Genomic DNA, 25,279 nt, shown 5'->3' on the forward strand with positions numbered 1-25,279 from the left:
TGTCATGGCCAGCAACTGCAACCAAGTTGGTCACAAGGGGAGTATGATCATCCAGGCAGCTGCCATAAGAATCAGATTCTGTTGACGAAACTAGAAGGCACCCACCCCAGAAACACTGCTTTTTGCCATACACAAGGATGCTAAAACTCCCAGCTTTCCCTAACTTAGCTTGGGCCAAACCAGACAAGACAACACAACACAGATGCCTGTACCTTCAGTACAAAAAAACAACTAGGGAGGGGAGCGGGGAATTGCACAAACCAAAATTTAGAGCCCAGTTTGTTTTAAGCATTTGTTCTTTATTTAAAGAGATAGCGTCGTTTAAAGAGCAACTCCGGGCGGAACACCGGCGAATGGGCAGGAGGCGGTTTCAATTGAGGGCACGCCGAGATCGGCTTTTCTGAGTGGCTGCTTGTCAAATGCTGACAGAGGCAGTCCTCATGAATCACTCCGGATTGCGATCATGTGCTGCAAGCCCTCGGTGAGCCGCCAAAGAGGAAGTGCGGCTTGTTTTCTTGCTCGGAGTTCCTCTGCTGTAGGAAGATGAGAGGAGAGGGAGGAGGAGGCAGCCGAAGCAGGAGGCCAAGTTAGCCGGGGATGGAGGCCCTCGAGTGGAGGAGCTCCCTGGGCAACGACACCTTCCCCTCCACTCTGAGCCCCGCGGTGCCTCCCTATGTGAAGCTGGGGCTGACCATTGCCTACACGGTCTTTTATTCCCTCCTCTTCATCTTCATCTACATCCAGCTCTGGCTGGTCCTTCACTACCGGCACAAGAGGCTCAGCTACCAGACGGTCTTTCTGTTCCTCTGCTTGCTCTGGGCGTCGCTTCGGACGGTGCTCTTTTCCTTTTACTTCAGAGACTTTGTCACGGCCAATTCTCTCAGCCCTTTCGCCTTCTGGCTGCTGTACTGCTTCCCGGTGTGCCTCCAGTTTTTTACACTGACACTGATGAATCTTTACTTCACTCAGGTAAGGAAATGGCCATGTCTGGATTGTGCCAGGATTGTGTTTTTGTTGTTGTTTTGTTGGTGGCATTCAGCTAAGTTGTACATGCAGAAATCATTCAGAAAGTCTTAGCTTTGAAATGGATGGACATGGCTAAGTTATTAATTTAAGTGGGCCTACTCTGAGTAAAAGGTAGTCGAATCCCACCAGAGCACAAAAAGAGTGTTTCTCTGTTGTCTCTGAATCTCAGGGAGGGGGAGAAGCAAAGATAGCATTCCTCATGCCTAGGAGCTTAGCATTGAATGAAATACCATAAGACATCCTTGTTCGGTTAGTATAAACTATAGTTCAACTTGTCATGCTTTTTCATACACCGAGAGCCATGTTACTTTTACACAAACCTTTGTTGCACACTTGTAGTAGTCAGTAGAAGTTGTCCTTGTATTGGATATGTGGGGGATACTTTAAAAACCCAACATGAAATGCTTAAGCCGATCCTCAAATAGATACTGATAAGGAAACGAAAAAGGAGGGAGGGAAACTGCTTCCTCATCAAACTAAGCAGGTCATCTGATTTTTACCAACAAAACAAAGTAAGGTTTTGCAACTCACACATGTTGTCTGTTCAGCAAAGCGTCTGGATCTCAGCTCTGTGGTCTCACTGCCCTAGAGATGGGTTAGTATTAACAAAGCTAGCTATCAAGAGATCCAAATCTTTCTGGCCATTTATACTGATTGCAAGAGTTATTTCTGTTTTGATTTCAGTCCTGTCAAGTGAAAACTTATGCAAAAGTATGTGCAGGAAAATTCTTTCAGAGAACTGGTGTGGCGCAAGGGTTAAGAATGGAAGCAATGAGCCTGCTCTTTTTTACCTCAGCCAGGAACTTGCTAGATGGCCTTAGGCAAACCTCTCACTGTTTTCTCAACCTCAGTTCACCTTCTGGCCTATTTTGCAGGACTGTTGTTTAGGGCTAGTGAAAGAAATGCATGTGAAGTGAGCTTTAAATACTTGAAATGCACTAATGCTAAGCATTATTACTTAATACCATTGAGCAATTTGATCATTTGCACCAAATATTTAGTACTAAACAATATTTTACTTTCCTTTTTTCTTTTTTCTTTGTATACAAACACAAGCAGGAAATATAAAATTATCAGCCTTTTAAAGAAGCTGGGCAGAGCAGTTGCAATATTTTATTAAAAATGCCATACAATGCAAAGTTTCTACAGGCTTTGAAATCTCAACTCATTTGGGATATTATTTATTTATTTATTTATTTATTTATTTATTTATTATACCCCGCCCATCTGGCTGAGTTTCCCCAGCCACTCTGGGTGGCTCCCAATCAAGGGTTAAACACAATACAGTATTAAATATTAAAAACTTCCCTAAACAGGGCTGCCTTCAGATGTCTTTTAAAAATAGGATAGCTGCTTATTTCCTTGACATCTGATGGGAGGCGTTCCACAGGGTGGGCGCCACTACCGAGATGGCCCTATGCCTGGTTCCCTGTAACCTCACTTCTCGCAATGAGGGAACCACCAGAAGGCCCTTGGTGCTGGACCTGACTTCTTCAGGTATACAGGAACTCACTGAATGGCTTGTGCAGTGTTCCTTTACATGCTCGCTTGGAACAAAACCCCACTGACTTCAGTGGCGCTTATTTCCAACATATGTGCATAGGATCAAAACATTATATGTTATGTATACAGTGGTACTTCAGGTTACACACTCCGCTAACCCAGAAATAGTGCTTCAGGTTAAGAACTTTGCTTCAGGATGAGAACAGAAATCGTTCTCCGGTGGCGCGGCAGCAGCGGGAGTCCCCATTAGCTAAAGTGGTGCTTCAGGTTAAGAACAGTTTCAGGTTAAGTACAGACCTCCTGAACGAATTAAGTACTTAACCCGAGGTACCACTGTAATATAATGTAACATTATTTTTTTTTTTAATTGCAGTTATTTAAATACTTCCTTCCAGCGTGCAAATCCTTCCAAAGCAGATTATAAGTAACATAAAATTACATTTTTGAAAAACAGAATAAGGCAGCAAGTCTTTTGTTAAATGCAGATGAGATATTATACTGATGAACTTGAAAGAAGTAGCACATAAAAGCTAAAATACTGTTGCACACCACCCCAAACTCTGAGCAGTGCGAGTTTCCAGGGGTTCCAGGCACTTATCAAGGGTCTGTGTTTCCTTTAGGAATGAAGCACAGTAGTGACTGTGGTATATAACACATATATACAACCTGAGCCTATGATGGAGAGGTTCATAGGATCAATGCCCTGAAAGGGCATTGTTTCTGCCATAACCGCAGCCTTGGATTCCAGCAGAAATCAGGCATGGCTCTTTCTCCAGCTTGTTGCTTTTCTTCTGCAACACTCTACCATAACTCTGCGTTTGCCTGTTGAGGGAGGGGCTCCCACCCGTTTGCTGTCTGAACCCCTTAATCTCCCATCAGCTCACCAGGAAGCTAGCTTTGCTATCTCCAGAATTTAGTCTGTTTGATTAGCTTTTAACACTTGCTAGATGCAGGAATCTGAGGAGTCTAGCCTACAGCTTTGCACCTCAATATCATAACAATAAATTTGTGGCAGATTTTGCTTGTACAGAAAAGCCCCCAATAATACTAATAAAATAAGAGTTGAGAAAATAGGTCAACCTTTGAAGGAGAACTACATAAAAGAATTGCAAGATTCATGATAATAAATCACACACAATCCTGCAATCCTGTGCACACACTTAGTTGAAAGTAATCTCCACTAAATACAATAGGGGTTGATTCTGAGGAAACAATACCCTATTTGAGTGGATGCTTCAGATTCTATACAGGAGGTGGCAAGTTTGGCTTGTAATTCAGCATGTTGTCAAAGGGTGCCCTGTTAAAATCACATCTACGTTGTCACAGAAGACAAGCAAGGGCAAGTGTGGAAAGGGAGGAGAAGAGATCACTCTGTCCAGAGGCAACTTTCACCCAAATAAAAATAAGAAAGGCTTCAGATTGGTTATGCCTCACCATGCATAAAACCAAGCCTCTTGGGTGTGAAGGAAAGTTACTGAATACTAGCAAAAAAATATAAGTTTGTAGTTGGACCTGTTGTAAAGAGAAAGCCCATAATATTAATTAGGATAGCTGAGCAGGAGAAATACATTAAGGTAATCGGTTGAAATTATGCCAGTAAACTAACATGTACAAAGCATTGGCAAAACAAGAGGCTATCTTGGACCTCATAGTACAGATTTTGCCAGCCCGCCAGTTGTTTTGGGCTACAACTCCCATCAAGGCTGGCTGGGGGTGATGGCAAATGTCCACAGCATGTGGAGGGCACCAGGTTGGCATGTTAGTAGCATGCTAACAGCAACCGCAAGCAGAGGAGCTGAAACCTCCTCCACTTTTTGGTGCTTTTTTCAAAGTAGGAGAGATGGTGCCATCTGTTTTATCAGTATTTGCCAGCATTGTAAACTTGGGGAAATGGAGGACAGGTCTGGTCTGTCACATAATTGCTTGGATAGCTGGGCTGGGTTCAAACAGTGACTGGCCCAAGGTTACCTGGTTAACTTTATGGACTTGAACCAAGGTCTCTCCAGCCAAAGTCCAACTATGGAATTTGATGCCACAAGTCGTAATAGTGGGCACCTTCTGGGATGATTTTTTCAAGTGTTTAGACGATTTCATGGAGGGTTAAGGATGCCAGCAGCTACTAGCCAGAAAAGTTACATATGATCTTCTATGGTATGTTGGAACAGTATGCCTCCCAATATCAGGCGCTGGGAAATCATAGGTGGGGCTAGTATTGTTGTGCTCAAGGCTTCCAGAGGCATCTTTTTGGCCACTGTGAAAAAAGGATGCTGGACAAATTACATGTTTGGTGTGATCCAACAGGGCTTTTCATGTTCATAGGATTCTAATCCAATGGGTATTTCTGCTCTTTGAGACATTGCAATAAAACAAATGGATTGGCATACTTGCCTGCATTTTGGGGCTCTCTTGTGGGTGTGGCTCTGTTATGGGGGTTGTAATTATGAGCTCCTTTAGTACGCAGGTAGTGCTGTGGTCTAAATCACTGAGCCTCTTGGGCTTGCCAATCAGAAGGTCGGCTGTTCAAATCCCCACAACGGGGTGAGCTCCCGTTGCTCGGTCCCAGCTCCTGCCAACCTAGCAGTTCGAAAGCACACCCAAAAGTGCAAGTAGATTAATAGGTACCACTCCTTTGGGAAGATAAACGGTGTTTCCGTGTGCTGCTCTGGTTTCGGTGTTCCTTTGTGCCAGAAGCAGCTTAGTCATGCTGGCCACTTGACCCAGAAAAACTGTATGCGGAGCAGTCAAATGTCAGCTCCCTTGGCCTGTAAATCGAGATGAGCGCCGCAACCCCAGAGTCGTCTGCGACTGGACTTAACTATCAGAAGTCCCTTACCTTTACCTTTTTGGTACAGCAGCCCACTAGTCCAAATTTACTTGGTATGATTAGCCATAGATTTATTATCACATGAATTTTGGACCGTAGGTTTTTGGCAGCCATTCGTTTTGTGCATTTTAAAGTTTGCCGATTTCATAACCATTACTTAAGCCATCCAAGAAGAATTTTACCATAAATCCCTATTAATGTGGAATTTGTTAGAATGTTTATAGTGCTTACATAGTTATTCACTGTTGTGCTTACGGGAATGTAAGAATAACAACCATCTGATTAAAGGATATTGCTTCACAAGCTATAAAAAAATCATTCTGAACACATATGATTACGTAAGTGTGCCGTTTGTTAAGGGCATTGAGAGTTATTACGAGACCCCTGTGTCCCTTGCAGAGCAACAGTTCCCAGGGTAGTTTAACAGGAAACCCTGTGAGAGGACTAAGGCTCTCCTAACAATCACAGATAGTGGGAAGGACAAAAGCCAGAGTTGAGAGTTAGCAGTGATGTGAACCAGAAGCAAGCAGAGAAAGAGAGGCATGCCTGATTTCTGCTGCAATCCAAGGCTGCAGCTATGGGAGAAATAATAGCCTTTTTGGGTGTTGATGCTGTGGACCCCTCCATCATATGCTCAGGTTGTATAGTAAGTGCTAGGAGCCCCTGGAATCTCGCAACATTCAGAGGTTGGGGTGGCGTGCAACACTGGTGTCAAAAGTCAGGATACGTGTTTTCTGGAGGAGGGCCAGTGAGCGAGGTGTGTCTTGAGTCAGGATGGATGGAGGAACAGCAGCATTCCTGGAGCTGTTCAGGTTGATGCTCTGGCAGCAAATCTAGCAACAGGTGGAGCAGCAGAGCCAGCAGCTTGAGCAAATTATCCAGCAGCGAGACCAGGATGGGGCAGTGGCAAGCAGAGTGGGTGAGAAGGCTCTGTGGAAAGGAAAGTGTGACTCCATGCGAGGTGAGGGCCCTGCCAGATGAGACTCTACATGGGGTTGAAAGTGACCCAGGAGCACACAGATGGAAGGGGTGGCCAAAGAGATCCAGAGTGTGGATGGGCAGGACTGCAAGCAGTCAATAGCTGAAGGCAAGGGGGAAGAAGGGGTGCAGCAGGAGGAATTGGATGTGCTCCCATGAGAGGTGGTGGGCTCTCCTTCCCTGGAGGTTTTAAAGCAGAGGTGGAATGTACACCTGTTATGTATGATCTAGCTAACATTCCATCATTGCAGGGGGTTAGACTAGATGACCCTCCTGGTCCCTTCCAACTCTATGATTCTATAAAGACACCACAGTCTCCACTGTGCCTCATTTCCAAAAGGAAACACAGACCCTGCCTCGAACCCTTGGAATCTTGCACTCCTCAGAGATCAGGGTGGCATGCAACAGTAATATGCCAACAAAACAAAAAGTTGTAAGAGGAATTCATCATACCAGTTAAGGATTAAAGTAATAATTATTTTGGTTTTACTTTACTTGTGGATCCACAAGCTGGGAAACACGGCTCTAGTGCAAATCCTTCAGAGTCTCTTCTTGCAAACTTTTCAGGATGGAACCAGATGTTTTCCAAATATGTGTCTTTGTTGGTAGGGAGGGTTTGGAACTTTCTGTCCTTCTCATTTTTCCTTGCAACCCCAGCCTCCATGACTCCCCCTCCCCAAATAATTATATTTATAGTTTTGGAGCCATTGGACTGGGTTAAAAGCTTGGGGGGTGTTTGGGGGGGGCGAGAGAGAAAAGCTGGAAGAGATGAACACTCACTCCTGCCTGCCACTTCTCTCCTGTAGATTCCCTGTTTCACCCCCATATTAGGTTTACAAATGGAATGGAACTCCATTTTTGCTGCGTAATATGCCTTTCCACTCTGAGTCAGAGTGCTTCAGCAAGTCACTCCCATACAAAACACAGGATTTATTCTCAAAGGAACAGTTATCTTGATCCACTGGGTGAGATTCACTGCATAATACATCTTTCTAATTAAGAACAAAATTGCATAACCAGTCTAAGGATTTTATCCTTAAATAGTCTAAGATGAAGGAGCAAAGACACTTGTTATTTTCAGTTTTTCAGTATGGGGCATATGGAGGCCATTTGACTCATCCCCCCATGGCTTTGTTTTGGTCTACTAGCCTAAGGAAATTGTCTGTCTGTCTGTCTTACGCATGGAGAGATGAGAGAGAGAGAGAAGTGTGTGTGTGTGTGTGTGTTAACCTATCTTTGTGATATCCAGAATTGCCACAACTAGGCCCGATTTAAATATAAACCTGGAGAGGAGGAACTTGCCCACGTGGTACAGCACATGCCAGGCAATTCATTTTAATCTGATCCTCCTCACCCACTACGCATGCACCAGAGGGCTCTGTAGTGTAGGCAGGTCCTATGTTGCCATGCTAATGGGTCAGAGCCCAGTTTAAATGCAACGCCAGGTGTATGCAATAAAGCTTGAGTTACATTCTTCCTGTGCACCCAGTGTACATTTTATTGGGTCTTAGATATGCAATAAAGGGTACCCTAACTGGAGCAGTGTCCTAAAGGCTGCTGATTTCGAAGTGAATGGTTTTTGTTTCCTGCTCAGCGTTTAATCTCTTTCAGCTTGGCTAGTGATCCTGAGGCCAGGGACGCGATTAGAAGGTCAGCGGTTCGAATCCCCACAACGGGATGAGCTCCCGTTGTTCAGTCCCTGCTCCTGCCCACCTAGCATTTCGAAAGCACGTCAAGTGCAAGTAGATAAATAGGTACCGCTCCAGCGGGAAGGTAAATGGCGTTTCCGTGCGCTGCTCTGGTTCGACAGAAGTGGCTTAGTCATGCTGGCCACATTATCCGGAAGCTGTACGCCGGCTTCCTCGGCCAGTAAAGTGAGATGAGAGCCGCAACCCCAGAGTCGTCCGCGACTGGACCTAACGGTCAGGGGTCCCTTTACCTTTAGTGCTCCTGAGATTTCTCTTGTCATGTGTGGCTTTTCCTCTTGGCTCTCAAAATGTATCTGCTGTCAGGCTGTGTTTTACACATAGTTAATATGGAATGTGGCCGTTACTCAGCACAAAGGGTGCTTTCATATATGAAGTATGAATAGCCTCTGTAGCTCCCTCACATGCAAATACCATTGGAATGTCAATGCAGAAGCAAGAGTGGAAGAGAGGCATTTGTAATGTAAATGAACATTCTGGTCTATGTAGTTTTTACATTCAGATTATACATCATTTATGTTAAGTCTTGTGTATCAAAACACCCTTTTGAAAGAAAAGATTGAAGCTATAAGGGGATTAATGATTCCCACCCATGAATAATTCTCCAATTCATTTCGGAAGGAATATGAAACAAGATACAATCCTGGATATCTTGTCAATTACTATCTGTATTATTTGGATATACAGTGGCCACAGTTTGTTGAACTTGTGTTTTGTAATTCTGTATTGTATACACCTTTCCTTGCACATGTTTACATTCACTGATCACTTTCATTTTATTGTCACTTGTGTTCTTGTGACATAGGTATGTGAAGTGTTGTTTCCACATCCTGATTAGTTCAGTGATCTTCACAGGGGGAAAGAAAATAACGTTGAATAAAGTAAACAAGCAATCTGTGTATTCTTATCAGTTGTGTTTGCAACACTTGGAATTATGGTGATTCCATCAGGGTAATCACATCTTTGACTTTTCAATGCTTATCCTCAAAGAGAAGTTAGCAAAGGTATTTCAAAGACATGCCTAGAAACAAGAAATAAGAATGCAAATCGGTTCAGGAAAAATCTTTCTGTAAGTATTCCTAACACATGTTTATACCATGGCCAACACATACTGGTATTTGATGCTGAAAAGACTCGTTGTTAAGAAGTAATCTACCAGATGGAGCTGAAAATCTTTACAACTTTAAGCAATTTGATTGTTTGTGCCAGCCATATTTAAGCTACTTTATGGGTTTGCAAACCCTGCTTTTCATTTTGCTACAAAGAAACTGAAGGCTAGTTTGCTGCCCTAGGATATGGTGGAGGGTGCTATCCTGTCACCAGTGTTTTAAAATCAGATTCAGCTGTCAGTCTGGTCAGCTTTTATATGTGGAATAGAGGAACCACCATCTTGTCTTTCACATCAGGCTTGCACCATCCTGGGGTAGCCATGGGCCACCCACTGTTTCTCAGCCTGGCCTGCCTCACAGGGATAAAATAGGGGAAAGATACCCTTTATGTTTTGGAGCCTAAGCAAATAGCATATTGTGTATCTACACAAGATAGGGCAATTATAAGTATCAATGCCCATTGTTTGGTGTTTACATCACCATATGAGTGCAAGAGAAGACATGTGTACTTTTTCCAAGTGTTTGCTTATTCTACTTCCTGCCTCCCAGTTTAACATTGGAGAGCCACGCTCTTTTTACAGGTGTGCTTAGGCTTGGACTATTGAGATTAGCTGTGAGCACCACATTTTTACAAGGATGAAAATGGAGATGAATTAGAGGATAGTGATGAATATGAGTAACAAGTTTGGAACATATTAGCAAGTATGAAGCATGTGGAAAAGGTTAAGAGGAAGTGGCACAGAATATATTTAGATCAGAAAAAAATGGGGAATGTGCCAGTTCTCAGGTCTTTATGCATCCAGGTCTTTAAACACACTTTCTAGGGAGTAAGCCCCAGTGAATAAGCTGGGACTTGCTTCTGACTTGCATAGAACTGCACTGTTAAAGGCTTCTATTTCGAACAGCGGAAGGGAACCCGTCTGCTGGACTGCAGCTCCCATAATCTCTGATCATTGGACTATGGTGGCTGGGACTGATGGGAGATGGGATCCAACAACATCTGGAGGTTCCCCAGCCCTGGTTTATATTAAGTGTTTTTCTACTAGGGCTCCTTAGGGATGTTCACACATGACAATAGAAGAGGATATATACGTACTATATAGTTCCAATACAGTTGTTTGACTCCTGTCCCCATCACTCCTAACTATTGCCTGATGGATACCACATTGGCTACTCCTGCTGTTAAGTATTTAGTATCTACCTACTTTAACCCTGACTCCACTCTTTTCTACCATGTGTCCACCTGGGGTGGAGACGCAGACTGAGGGGAACCACAGTGATCTCAGTTGCTTCTTCATTTCTGCAGTTCACACAAAGTTAACAAGAAGGATGTTTAGTCATTTCACTTGTTACAGTGCAAAAGTGGGCACATGCTGAATATATAACAGGCACTTGCTTTTTCTACTTTTATGTGTAAAACAGCCTAGAAAAAGGACAATAAGCAATTGGGTTTCAGCCAAGCACGCTGAAATTGCTCATCAGGAAATACCTATGTTCTGTAAAAGCAGCTGAGCAATGGGAAATCAACTTACTTGGGATGTGACATAGGGCTCATCCATTTAATGTGTCAAGTAAGCTTCATGTGCTTCCATTAATTCTTTGTTGTCCATATGACATTCTGCTCTTTGTTCTCCTTTTTGGAGGATCTCAGGTATTGGAAAATCCAGACAAAGGGACTGGAAAGTGTGGGAAAGCAGTGATTTGGAGAGCATGATATAGACAATGGAGATACAGAAAGCTTAGTATCCACATTAAACGACAGTGTTCTCAGTCCCACAGCCCAGCAAACTTCAATGAATAAGCCAAGCCTGCTCAGCAAGGGCCCATCTGTATTAAAGGGACAAGAGAGTGCTCACAATATTTGAACCTTCAATTGTGTAAGTATAATATGCACTTTCATTTTTATTACAGGTGATTTTCAAAGCTAAATCAAAATACTCACCAGAACTACTTAAATACAGGTAAGAAACACCTTTCCTGTAATGAATAAAAGAAAAAACAACCATTCATTGCTGGCTGGGCCATATTGTAATACATCTCCATAGGAACTGTATTCACCTACTGAAAGAAGTAATAATTACACTGCAACATTTTCGTGAGAGTTTTAGTGATTCTGAGGCACACTTTAGTCTGTTTATTGTTGGCATTCATCTGTCTCGAGAGACCATGGAGTGCACCTCTGGGAATGAAGTTAAACCACTAGAGAATCACAGTGCCTGTTGTGGCTCCAGAGAATGGTAACTTGTAATTGCTATCTCCTGCACTGTTTTTGCTGTGTTAGTCGCACCAAAGTAGCACAAGCCTGGGCAGTGTGTATGGAGGTCCTATTTTGCCCAGATGACAAGACCTCCATATTGGCCTCACTGATGTGGTCCAAAGGAAAGCAGAGCAATACGTTTGGCACCAGCTTAAGTGCAGGAGTTACTGGAAGAAGGTGTGCAAGACGCCATCCCACCATCTTAGGGTCTCCACTCCTGAATTGTGTAGGGTCTGTTTCTTAGTCTTCTCTTCTCCCGAAGGGATCCTGCAACGCAGCAGGTAACACTTTAGCCTACCGTGCTTTGAAATAAGTGTTGGGGTTTTCTTTATGCATAGTATGTGCAAGGAACAGCAATGAACATGAGAGGACTGGAGTTAAGTCTTGAAGGCCCTGAAATGCCCACATAAGGAATTTTTAGGCTACCACGAGCCTTGCCTCAGAATCAGGATGTCTTGCTTTTCCATGTCATGCCAGTTTTCTCACCCTGTGCCAGGATTCATTAGGGAGGATCCTAGTAGAAGCTGAGAGCCTGGGGAGAGCTGTTACACATAACACCTGGTCATATGCAGTTATTAAGACTCAAGAAAGACAGGAGGGAACCAAGAAGTTGCTTGCATTGAAGCTGCAGTTAATGTCCTCCAAGTTTACCTCTCCAAGTGCACAACCCCCTTGGAGGTGGGGTAGGGTATCTGTAGCCCTTCATTTGTTGTTGGACTACAGTGCATGCATGTAGCAAAATAGATATGTGTGCATTTATCACCATTTGTTAAACATATGTTACATAGGTATGAAACATGAAAGGTGTAAAGTGTTTTCCAACTTGAAAATATCCACGGGTAGAGGTTGCCTAGACTTTCCTTCATGAGAGGCAACTGTGGTTCTGTTTCTCTGAGCAAACATGGTAAAGTAAGAAAACCTTCCGTTTCTGTATTTGACAGGAGTGTTTTTAATTCATGGCTTAAGCATATTGTTTGGATGTGTTCACAAACACATTTTGTACTCTGCCTCTCCCTACCAGAGTTTTGAAAGTGTGCGATGCTTAATCAGATTTCCATGGAACAAGTTCACAGGCTGTGGTTACTGTGCAACCATTTAACTACTTACTTTCCGAAGTACAAATGCTGCAGTCTGTTTGGGATCAGTTTCAGCAAAGGATGCCACTTTTTTAGTACATTTAAAACAGATTGCTGTTTTTATTTCTATATCTCACCTTCTGATGAGTGCAAGGTGGCATAGGTAGGTCTCCCCACCACCAAATTTATCTTCACAGCAACCCTGTGAGGTAGGTACGGCTGAGAGTGAGTGATAGGCTTGCGATTCATGAGCTTCATGGCTGAGTGGAGCTTTGAACCCTGGTCTCCTGGGTCCCAGTCCAACACACTAACCAGGGGTAGACTTTGGTAATATGGCACCCTGAGTGAGGTCAGAATTTGGTGCGCCCCGCTCCAAATATATATTATTTTCACAATAATTACTTTGAGTACTGTAGCTACCCTAATAATAATAATAATAATTACTACTACTACAACCATGTGCCCCCTTGGCTCAGCACCCTGTGCAGGGAAACTGCGTACAACACCCTAAATTTGGCACTGCTATAACCACTACACCACACTGGTTCTGTAGGGTGTTGCACTGGATTGCCTTCAAGGTAACTTCCTTTGGTTTTCTGTGGGTAATTTGAATCTGTGGTGATCAAGTGACATTTATAAATGGCAATAATGTCAGTTGCTAAATACTACTACTTTACCAAACGTCATTGTGCAGAAACTTTAATAATGGCTGATCATGTACTGCACACACGGCAGCATTTGCAGCAGGCACCTGGTGGGCGAATGACAGTGAGATGTTGAACACAAGAGTCCTGTGTGCTGTGTGGCCTGTACTGCTACACTGCTGTCCTCAAGTGAAATGGAGAACTTGGTCCCATCACCAGCGTTGCAGTGGGATTCCACTGCTACTTTGGTTGGCTTCTGTACATGGAATTGTGTGTTTTGGCGGGGGGTGGGCAATCTTCTCCTTTGCCTCAGGCAGCAAAATGTATTAAGTCAAGTTGTATTCAAACCTTTAAAGCACATTTTCCTCCTCAAATAATTCTGAGTATTGTAGCTTGTTAAGGGTTGCTGAGAATTGTAACTCTGTGAGGGGTAAGCTACAGTGCCCAGAATTATTTGTGCTTCAAAGGTATGGTGTGTGCCTTAAGCTAAGGAACTATTTTGTCATGAAGAGACAATGAAGAGTTTCATAGCACCTAGCAAATTTATTTATGGCATAGCTTTCAGGTCTCCAGTTCCCTTCATCAGACATGACAAGTTTTATCTTGAGTTACAGGGGTATACGTGGGGGGTGGAGAAGAGGAGAGTTACAGATTGTAAGATCAGAAGGAAATTAATTGTTGAAAAAAGGAGCTTCAAAGGAGGATTACGTCATGAAACCATTGAATTACAATGAATCTACCAAAAGATTCATTGCTATCACTTGTGGCCTGAATCTGTTCAAAGGCTTTTAAAAAAGAAAATCACACAGCATGAATTAATTAGTTCACCAATGCCAGGGTGTCTGTGTTTTTAACAATTGCTTTGTCACTGGTAGCTGTTAAGAACATAACTATCACCACCTGTACTTTCTGCATTTAATTTCCTTCTGACCTCAATGTTTACAATCCCCATTCCACTAAGCCTATGCAGTATTCCTATAACTCGGGATAAAATTTCATGCATCTGATGAAGTAGACTGTAGTCTGCAAAAGCTTGCCATTTACACTGTTATGTTATGTTATGTTATGTACAGCCCAATCTCTGAGTGGAGAGAGATTTCAAGGGTGCAGATCATCCTTTGAGTTGGGTTTCCTTGGAATGAAGATCATTGGAGACTATCATTTCTTTTATTTACACTGAGCATAAGATGGGAGAGCTCACAGCCTTAACTCTCCAACAGACCTTCAAACAGTGAAGTCTCTGTGTGTTTCCAGCTCCAAAGGTGACCAGAACAGACTGGCTCCTGGCCTACCCTTCGACTACACCCAGGATGATATCGCCACCTGCCAAGTGAGGGTGGAAGGCCTGTTCCCTACTTTTGGAAACATCATTACCTAGTCATTTCTATGGCAGCATACCTGTATTTGGCCAACTCTTTTTAGTCGGGCAAAAAGATGCTTAACAGACTTGCCTGTGGCCATTAACAAAGAAACCGGTTTGACCACTTCTACAGAATCCCATCTTACAGATAGAGAACCACAGGCTTGGTGAGGACCCAAATATTATTTATTATTATGTCTGTCCTGCCCCTCTCAAAAAACCAGGGGCAGCAAACATCAAAAAGTTAAAACTATGCATTTAAACTAAAATACAATTAAAAAAAAAACCATCTAAAAATGTAAAATCATTTAGAACATACCTCCCAGTTACAAATTTCAAGCTTGCTATGGCCAGTTTTACTCAGCTATCATGCCTGGGTAAACAGGAATGTATTTAAGTATACATTCAGTATAGGGTGGTATACTAAACAAACAAACAAACAAACAAACAACAAACAAACCTCTGAAAGTCAATGAGAGAGATGCATCTTTCTCACCTTACAAGGGACAGCATTGTATAAATGAGCAACCACCACTGAGGAGACCCTGTCCCAGATGCCATCTATACCACCACCACCACCACCCCAATCCTATAAAAGGACATTTGTTAGGTGCCATAAAACTCTTAATTGCTTATGTGCGACAGACTAACACGGCTACTCCTCTAGAAATTGTAGTGGAGGGTATATATTCTTGGATAACCCTGTGCATTTTATTAACACTTGCTAGAAAGGTAATCATTTAAAAAGCAATGGTTTCCTTCTCCCCATTTAGGTTGCCTCTTTACCTCGTGTCATTTGTTGTCAGTCTACTTTTCCTCCTGGTGAATCTAACGTGTGCCATACTTGTGAGAATAGAGAATTCAGAAAGGAAGATCATTGTATTGATCCGGGTTGCTATAAACGACTCATTGTTTGTGCTATGTGCCATCTCGCTCTCCGTTTGTCTCTACAAGATTTCCAAGATGTCCTTAGCAAATATTTACTTGGAATCCAAGGTAAAGTACAACTTCAGACATTTGTACAACTTCTGGGGGAATTGTATCTTTGTGAGGAAAAGTGAGTGGCATACGTTGAAGAACAAGGCCCCATACATTTAAAGCAGTATCATATCACTTCAAACAGACATGGTTTTCCCCAAGGAAGTATCTCTAGTTCTGTCCCCACAGTATGTGACTCATGAGAGAAAAACCCACTGTTTTTTCTATTAAGTCAATATGAATTTATGTTCATTTTATTAGCTTTAGGCTGCAGTCCTTTGCACACATACCAGGGAGTAAGTGCCATTGAATGCAGGGGGCCTTACTTCTCTCTGATGCCACTCCCCACATTGCCTAATGGTAGAAGAAGGCTACTTGCTTTCCCTTTTGCAACAGCGGAATTAGGCTCAGAAACGACATTGTCCTTGAGTGCTTATGTTTTTACCTCAATTCTTGCCCTTTCCCCCATTAGTTGGGGAAAGTGATAGGGATTCAGAAAAACAAAATTCATAATATAATTCTTCTCAGTTCATTGCCGTAGCAAAGGTTATGGGCGGCTGTCTCCCTTCCTTCTCTTCATTTCCCCTCTCTTCTTTCAGTGTTCCCACTTGTCTCTTTTTATTCAGATGTCGGCCTTCCATCCCATGGGTATTTAATAGTCTGATGAGCATACCTGCTTTCCTTCCTGATCAAGACCCACCAAGACTCATATTTGGGAACTTTTAGAAAAATGTCTCTTGCTCTGCCAGACAAATGCCACAGGCTGACTTCTTGTTCTGTGTTGGTGCTAGTCCTTCATGCCGATTTAGTTTCCTATGGTAATTTGGTTATTTTAAAGAATTTTATATAATTATTTAATGTGCTTAGTCTCCCTTTAATAACGCCAACTGAACACAGTGGGGCTTCCTTCTAAGTAAACATTGCTTGCTAGGATTGATTTGCTACTGTGCAATCCTATACATTTTTCTTCAGGAATAAGTACTATCGATTTTTTTCCTAGGAAAGTGTGCACTGGATTGCAAATCTTCAGCATAGATGTTACTGCTTTGCTGTGACTTCTGGGAAATAAGGGTGGGGCTTGTCTGTGAAAATGAATTACCTCATGAAACCACCCTGTGGTGACTTGGGCACAGCACACTCTTTTCCAATGCACATTTCCATTCCCCCCTCTCATTGCTTGTGCCTGTTTCTATAAGGACAAATAGTACAGTCCCAGGACATGTTTTGAGGTACACAAGGCCTGCACCTTGTAGAAGCTAAACAAGTTTGGGTATGTTAAGTGCCTGATCAGGAGAGTATCTTGGGTTCCATGATGGAAGAAAGGCAGGATATAATTGGAAAAGAAAAAAAATATGAATAATCAAAGTGAAAAACAGATTCACACATAGTTAATTTCCTCTTCCAAAAACCTTAGCCCAGGGGTCAGCAAACTTTTTCAGCAGGGGCCTGGTCCACTGTCCCTCAGACCTTGTGGGGGGCTGGACTATATTTTTTTGGGGGGGTGAACGAATTCCTATGCCCCACAAATAACCCAGATATGCATTTTAAATAAAAGTACACATTCTACTCATGTAAAAACACCAGGCAGGCCCCACAAATAACCCAGAGATGCATTTTAAATAAAAGGACACATTCTACTCATGTAAAAACACGCTGATTCTCCGACCGTCCGCAAGCCAGATTTAGAAGGCGATTGGGCCGGATCCGGGTCCCAGGCCTTAGTTTGCCTACTCATGCCTTAGCCTGACTGAGTTATGGCTGGGTAGTTAAGGATAAGAAATCCCTGTTTAGTGATGTTACAATATCTTTTCTTTAAACAATTACTGCCACATTTAAATAGGTTCTCTGCTTTATTGGATTCTGTTTTGCATACATATTATGTGTCAGCACTCCTGTATAAATAATTCAGAGTGGCACTGCAGCTGGTTGAAATAATCCACCACCATACTCAAATGGCCTGGTATCACATCAATGCATTTCAGCACAAAAAGTAACAAATCAGGAATTTGGGGTCATAACACCACAAGTGGTAAATCTGTCGGATATTTGGAATATACAGTGTTCGCTCTTGCACACATGCAATTTGGAAAGTGATATTTTGGATATTCAGCAGAAGCACAACAGAGCAATGATCCTTTTTTTGCAGGATTTCTGTTTGGTTTTATTCCTTCTTTCATGACACAGAAATCTACAGAAATCAATGAACTGGCTGCACAGGGACTGACACATACACCTTTCCTCCATGGGGCTTAGGGCTGGGTTCATGGGTGAGGGCTACACCCTTCCCAACAACATTGTGAGTGAGGTAGGTAAGGCTGTGCATGTCTGGGCCATGGCTCTCCAGAGAGCTTCATGAGCTGAACGAGGACTCAAATCCAAATCTATATAAGATCTTAGGAAGCATGGTGTTTATTAGGTTAGAAAAACTGCAGTGTAAAAGGCCACATAAAACTGCTCTGTCTCAGCTGGTTAATTTGGGGAAATACCATACTGAAAACGCCAGCTATATAGTTCCATTTTTAGACTTGGTTGTAATAGGATGGGAAGTTTTATTTCAGCTTGTTCCTCCCAGACTACCATAGCAACAATGTTTTATCTCTGATGCAAATATGTACATAGCAATGATTTCCTCTTTTAAGTGTCGTCTGCTGTGTGTAAACTGTCCCATCACAGCTTTTGTGATCCTTTTTCCTGATTTCAGTTCCTTTAATAATGCCACAAGCCCTTGGATCAGCAAAGTGTCATGTGCTTATTTAAATGTTCTTGGTTCAGACAGACAGCTTAAATGTGCTTAAATCTTGGAAATTAGACTAGATGGGAATAAAATCTCAAATACTAGAAAGATATATCATCTTAGATCCAACCCAACATATAAACAAACAACAAAAGTTGGTCTATAAGAGAGGCTGTGATCCTGTGCACACTTTTTGGGACTGAATTCCACTGAACATGATAGGACTTCTTACTTAATAACAATGCATAGTATGGCACTGAATTATGAGAACTCAGCTGCAGAATGTGGGTAAGTATGAGCACTATTCATCTGACAGTACTAAAAGAAGTTGTAGATTTAAACAAAACATCATCTGGGATGGTCCTAAGTAACTTGATGTCCAGCTATGCTATTCTACTAGAAACATGGCATTTCAGTGCTCACTTTCCAAGCCCAAATTCAAGTATACTAAGATGTGTGTATTAATCTCTCCTTTAGGGTTCATCCGTATGCCAGTTAACTACTGTAGGAGTGATTGTTATACTACTTTATACATCAAGAGCCTGTTACAACCTGTTCATTTTATCGTTTTCTCAAAACAAGAATTCTTTTGATTACGACTGGTACAATGTATCTGATCAGGCAAGTACAGTACTTTCCTGTGATATCAAGATTAAAATCATTCTTGCACTGATATTTGACTGCATAAAAGGAACAACCCCCTCCACCCATTTATCCGACATGCATTGCAATTAATAATAATTTGCCACAAAGGGTTCTTCTCACGTCAGGCTGTGCTCGGTCTGCAAGGTAAGAAATTTTTGTGCAGGACTATATGTAAGCTTTTAGATATCAAAGTTTTGTAGCCTTAAAAAAAAGAGGCTACAGAAGCTTAGCTGGAGAGCCATTTATATGTAGGACTCATTTATATGCATTTTGTTGTCCAGGAATGTGATATAAGGAGGAGAGTAAGGCAGTATAACCACTTTGTCCTGCAGAAAAATAATGAACTTATCTTGAGAGCCAGTGTGGTGTAGTGGTTAAGAGTGGTGGACTCGTAATCTGGTGAACCAGGTTCGCTTCCCCGCTCCTCCACATGCAGCTGCTGGGTGACCTTGGCCCAGTCACACTTCTCTGAAGTCTCTCAGCCCCACTCACCTCACAGAGTGTTTGTTGTGGGGGAAGAAGGGAAAGGAGAATGTTAGCCGCTTTGAGACTCCTTAGGGTAGTGATAAAGTGGGATATCAAATCCAAACTCTTCTTCTTCTTCTTCTTCTTCTTGAGGAAACCTACCATGTGCATCTGCCTGGTTTGGGCATGATGACTTCATAAAAAAATAACCCATGGAAAAGCCTTAAGAAAGCATTCCTTTTAGGCTATAAGAAGCTCTATCTGCCAGCAAGTCTTAAGTCTAATTGGGCTTTGGATTTTACAGATTTCACTGGAGCTACTCTTGTAATTAAATCATCACAGGATGCCCAACCAAGTAGCAGCAGCAGCAGCATGGTGCAAGGTTCATTTGGCTCATAGGCAGAAAAGGAAGAGCTGCACTTGTCTGCCCCTTGCACATTTTTTTTTTAACAAAACAACTGGCATGCTTTCAAGTGACACATTTAGTCTCACATGTAGTTTAGCCCAATTGTGATTCATTCCGAGAAATCCAGAACCAGGTCAGTTTATCCACGAGTGACTCATGGGTATAACCCTTCCAGCGTGACTAAGAACTAGGCCAAAATTGCACACTGTGTCTCTCATGTTATAAGTACATCCCCAAAACAGCTTGTGGAAGAGTCCATCTACTTAGTTCAGCATGTTTAAAGTGCCCACTGGTCATGGCATCCTGACTAGTGGGATCTGCTGGTCAGAAAATCCCTCTGAAACCTGCCTGCCTGCCTGCATAGATGCTGGTTCTTTGTTTATTTGGGCCAAGAAAATTGTAGATGCATCTAGGCCATCTCTGATGCCCAGAGATGTATTTTATCCAGTTGATTTTCACGGAGAATGGTGAAAGAGTTGCATTTCTGCATGCAGAAATGTTTTCCTTATGCATTCTGCAATAGATGGAGGTTGTGGGGTTGCTAGCAAATGCTGAATTTAGTTGTACATCTCATACATATTTAACTTTAATTTTGCAACAGGCAGATTTGAAATGTCAGTTGGGTGATGCTGGATATGTTGTATTTGGAGTAATCCTGTTTGTATGGGAACTTCTGCCCACATCCTTAGTGGTGTTCTTCTTCCGTGTCCGAAACCCTACAAAAGACCTAGTAAGTTATATTTTCCCCGCATTCAACATATGCCCACTTCTTGATATTCTGTTTTTTTAAAAGGAAATGCCTCTCCTGTCCTAGCAATGTCACATGTCCCTTCTAAAATCTGAGTGCACACATTTATTGATCAATACAGACACCACCCTTTGTTTTTGCATAATTATTCTTCCGGTCAGCCCATTCTGCTCTAGAGTCATTAAAAGCAATTATTTCCTGATGTTAGGGGCTCTCAGCTTTGGGGGAAGGTGGCACAGGGTTGTTGGCTCAAAATATCTGGATTGCAAATATTTATGATAAGGAAGGATTTGCTTGCCTCATTCTCAATTTATTGTGACTCACTATGAAATCATTAAAGAATTCATCTTTTTAAAGTTACATTTAAAGCAGAAGTTTGCAAAATGTTACAAAGGAGAGGGGACAGATCAGTGTATAGAGCTTCACTTTATTAAAACCAGATTCTTGTTTTGCATATTTGTGTTCCAAAATCTTTGTATGTAACTGATGTAGCCTTTTTTACTTTTTTGGTATTTCCCCAGGCTGGAAAATTAGGGAAATACACAAAAACATTTGTTTTTAAAATCAAAGGTTCTTTAAAAATAAAGATAAAATTGGAAAAAAAATCAATTTCTCATCTTCAATTCAAATCCTAAAGATTAGCCTGCATAACCATATTAGAATGCCGGCTACCTCCTCCCACCCTAAGGCTCTTACAAGATGCACCCCTTGCTTTGTTTATCATTGAGCCTGATGAAGCATTATGGAGAATTCTAAAGCTTGTGTACTGTTTTGTGATACTTTTTGGGCCAACCACAGTATCTCCCAAATATGGATTTTGGAATTGGATATTCTGGAAATTAGCCACTAGAGGGGAGTAATAGCCAAAAAAAAATAGTAATACACTGTACTATATATGTGACTGGAAGTTTATATAAGTACATAGCAGAGCTTTGTTAACAGGGAATTAAATGACAGTTTAAATTGCAATAGAGACTCCTTTGACTAAGTTTGTATTACTTTATATCTTATTTAAAGAAGATCCTCATAATTTAATTATTTTTTCTCTCATGACACTATACGTTTCACAATGAGAGACACTGGGTGAAAAATGGTTTCCTCTCAAATCTAAGATGACAAAATAATGCCAAGCTAAGCCAGTTTCTTCATGATAACAATGAGCAAATATAATTCTGTGGCCATTTTAGTATGTTTTTTTTTTTAATGACCATACTGGTATTGTGAGCAACCTAATAATAGCTGTTGACTAGAAGATAGTTCAGTTGGTACAGCATGCAACTGTTAATCTTGGGATTGTGCAACATAGAGCAAAAAATTCCTGCATTTCAGGTGGTTGGACTAGATGACTCTTGTGGTCTCTTCCAACCCTACAATTCTCTGATTCTATTAATTTGGGCCCCTGTATTTAGTTTGGGACATTAGAGTTCAAAAAGAAATTGCAAAGATTCAATGTCAAATCAGATAACAAAAGACGAGATAATTTGGGTATGTCTCAATGGAGAATAGGTGCCTTGTTAAATCAGAGTGTAAATTAGAACAGATAAGCCAGATCATTTGCTTACTAATGATACTCTCATTATGCTTTGAAAACTTTGCAAGACTTAACTTTATATTGTCTGTTCCTGTTTGCTCCCATCATTTCCCTCCAAGCAAAAGGAGAAGGAACAGGGGCTATATTCAGAAACATTTAGCAGAAGGCCAGCATGTAAATGAGTGCACAGAATGTGAGACAGGATAGGAGAAAGGTGATTAGAATTCTCTGCATTTCTCTTTAAAGACAGATGCCAAATCACAAAACTCGGCAACGGGAAATGGGTGCAATGCAAAATAACTTCTCTTTCATCCCTAGACAAACCCAGGGATAGTACCAACTCATGCGTTCAGTCCAAGATCTTATTTCTTTGACAATCCTCGTAGATACGACAGTGATGATGATCTGGCATGGAGTATATCACCGCACAGTATACATGGCAGGTGAGGCAAACTGATGAACAGAGCCAAAGGGAATTGTGCCCAGTTGTGGCAGAATTCTAGCTTTGGTAGCTTCTGTGACTGGACCAGAGGTAATTTTCAGAATTTCCCCCTTTCTCCTGCAGTCCCTCCTAGGGTCCTCCTAGAGCAGAGTGGAGGGGCACAAGGGCTTACAGAGGGAAGGAGTAATTAGCCTAGGCTACTTTAAAGAGCCTTCTGTCAGCAGAGAAACACAATTGTACAACACCCATTAATTTCAAGGGGGACCTTTTGATTTCAAATGTTCTACTTGCCTGTATTATGCCCAGTATTTTGCCACAATAACAATTTATTCTTTACAGTATTCTGCCACGCTTCTGTGACGCCTAGCTTCTATCACTCAGGTTTATGTGTGATTCCAACCTCTTTCTGTATACTCCATGGAAATTTGAGTTTCATTCCCAATGTCCCGCATTATTAGATTGTACAGGACTGGGAGACACCAGAAGAACAGGAATTACTTCCTACAATTCATTATTCTACACAAAGCTGGGAAGACAACCAGCTAAACAGGTTATAAATGCCACAAACATGCAGAGAAGTTATTGTTGGAATCTTTATTAATGTGTCTCATCAAAATATGTTGTGTGTAAATGAAAGTTGTACTCAGATTTAGTTTCCAGTACAATTGGGGATTGTCAGCATAGAACTCTTGATGACCTGGATTAACAGCTAAGTATAAAATTTAAGCCAAGCCACAGTGTTATGTTCTTGTGTGATCCTATGCCCCTCTAGCGAATTCCTTTCCAGCTGCAGCAGGAATTCATTCCAGGAACCACAGGATTGCAGCAAACATGTCTGCACAATTCCTCAAACCAAAGACTGTCTAGTGCCTGCTTAGAACTTCACAGGAACACATGACCTGAAGTATTGTTTTATCGCCTATATTTTACCATGTTAATTTCTCTTTAATTTTGTTTTCTAGTTTCTCCCCCGATTACTATGACTGGGGACATCAAACCAACAGCTTTATACCTCACATTGGATCCGTGCAGCAGGATTATACAACAGACATAGAATGACCAAGCCCTATGTAGCACCAAACCAATGTTGATTTTAAAAAATCAACATCAGTCAAAAGGCACAAGTTACAGGGGCATAACATGGCCCGTGGAAAAACATAGGAGTAAAAACAAGCTATAGGTTTACTTAGTTAAACCATACAGGTTTACCATAGTTATATTTTCATTCCAATATGCCTTGCTTAGGATGTGATCTTGCAAAGATTTGCACACGTACTTTATTTATACATAGGAGCACTCCTACTGAAGTCACTGTGTCTCCTTTTATAATGAAGACAAAATACAGAGGTGTTATTACAAGACTGCAGCCTAAGAGAAAATATTTGTATTCTGTATTATCTATTTTTATGTTGGAAAACTACTGCTATAAATTTATAGCCCTTTTCTTATATTGTCACTGTTTATATGTACAGAAATAGTTTTGTGTCTCATTTTGTAATGTATTCAGTAGGATATGATGATGGATGATTATGATGATGAGTTGTGACCATCATACAAACTATTTTGGCAATGTTGATATAAAAACATTTTAAAAATACTCCTAGTTCCAACAAAACGTTCATTATAAAAAGTCTAATATTACTTGATGCATGTATGGAATGGATGACAAGTAAGTATTACCAATTGTGATTAATGAGAAACTGCTAATTTTATATTCAGTTTCTTGGGATCCTACCATGAGGAAAGAATAGACATAAAATAAAAAGCTTCCACGATACCTATGAGCTCAGCATTTGATAGGAGTTCATCATTTGATATAAGCAAACAACAGATCTGTATGTAAGCTTAAGAATAAACACTGTCCAAGTCTTAATAGAAAACCAAAAGTTTTATTAGTATTTATCACTGTATATAGTCCAGAGTCCATTTTTTACCAGAATAAGATATCTGTCCAACATTAATTATTACTTGTGTTTGTCATTTCCAATTACTAGCCATGGCTCTGCCAATATTTTTCATGAGTCAGCTGAACACCAAGTGATCATCTAAAGATCAGGTGCCAAATTCAGTTCTTTGCCTTTTATTGGTAATCCAGGCTTCATTTACATTTTCTCTTCAAAGTTGCAGGTATATTGGCGCAAACTACATTGTATATCTGTACAATGACACTTTTAGACAGCATATGAAAAGTGCAAGGCCCATTTTTGAGAAGAGAGGGCAAATGGGGTGGGGTAATCTTTGTCCCTCATTTGGGAGAACGTTTTGTAAACGAGTAAACAGATGTATTAACAAGGGAATTATTGTTCCTAGCAGGATGCAGTCTTAAAGAAAATGTTACCACTTCCTTCATTAATATCTACTTCAAGTATTACTCATTTGATCTAGTGAGTAGAATGCAGACCAAATAGGTAGCCTGTATACCACAGCAACTGAAAAAAATGAAGCGAGTGGGTGAAAATGGCTTGGTTGACTAAGCTCAATAAGTACAATATAGGAGCCTGCTTTTGCCCCGCTATAAATAAGAATATCAAGGTTATAGTTACCCTATCCTCACATACAAAGGAAGCTGCACCAAGGAAAGATGATTCTTATGATCTAAATTATACAAATTTGCTCTTTTTGCAGAATTCATTTTGCTTCAGGCACAGAGTCGGGAACTATACCCACAAATTGAAAGACATGCTTTAGCCCAGTAGGACTGTCAAGTTCTGATTTCAGTCACATGGGGCCCCACAATAGGACCAGAACCAAACCAGATAGACTAGGGTATATCTGGGAGAATCTGGTGTTTACTGAGTTTCCAAACCTAGCTACTATTTAATGAGTTTATTTTCCAGTTAAGTGTGC

At 41.4% G+C, this 25,279-nt stretch overlaps 1 protein-coding gene across 1 annotated transcript; it reads left to right on the forward strand.

The window, feature by feature from the left end:
- Positions 1 to 408: 408 nt before the first annotated feature.
- Positions 409 to 24,029, forward strand: GPR137B (G protein-coupled receptor 137B). The gene is made up of 7 exons (XM_053382584.1): positions 409 to 969; positions 11,058 to 11,107; positions 15,257 to 15,479; positions 18,673 to 18,820; positions 20,317 to 20,441; positions 22,309 to 22,433; positions 23,395 to 24,029. The coding sequence occupies exons 1-7, from the start codon at positions 598 to 600 to the stop codon at positions 23,489 to 23,491; spliced, it is 1,140 nt and encodes a 379-aa protein (XP_053238559.1). The 5' UTR covers positions 409 to 597; the 3' UTR covers positions 23,492 to 24,029.
- The last annotated feature ends 1,250 nt before the right edge of the window (positions 24,030 to 25,279 follow it).

The sequence above is a fragment of the Podarcis raffonei genome, chromosome 3, assembly GCF_027172205.1.
Source record: "Podarcis raffonei isolate rPodRaf1 chromosome 3, rPodRaf1.pri, whole genome shotgun sequence".
Taxonomy (NCBI): domain Eukaryota; kingdom Metazoa; phylum Chordata; class Lepidosauria; order Squamata; family Lacertidae; genus Podarcis; species Podarcis raffonei.

What these genes read in the sequence shown, in the direction of transcription:
- GPR137B (XM_053382584.1), top strand. Translation starts at nt 598, where the DNA reads ATGGAGGCCCTCGAGTGGAGGAGCTCCCTGGGCAACGACACCTTCCCC. An exon ending in TGAATCTTTACTTCACTCAG is followed by an intron (nt 970 to 11,057) that starts GTAAGGAAATGG and finishes TTTTTATTACAG; the next exon opens with GTGATTTTCAAAGCTAAATC. An exon ending in GAAACCCTACAAAAGACCTA is followed by an intron (nt 20,442 to 22,308) that starts GTAAGTTATATT and finishes TTTCATCCCTAG; the next exon opens with ACAAACCCAGGGATAGTACC.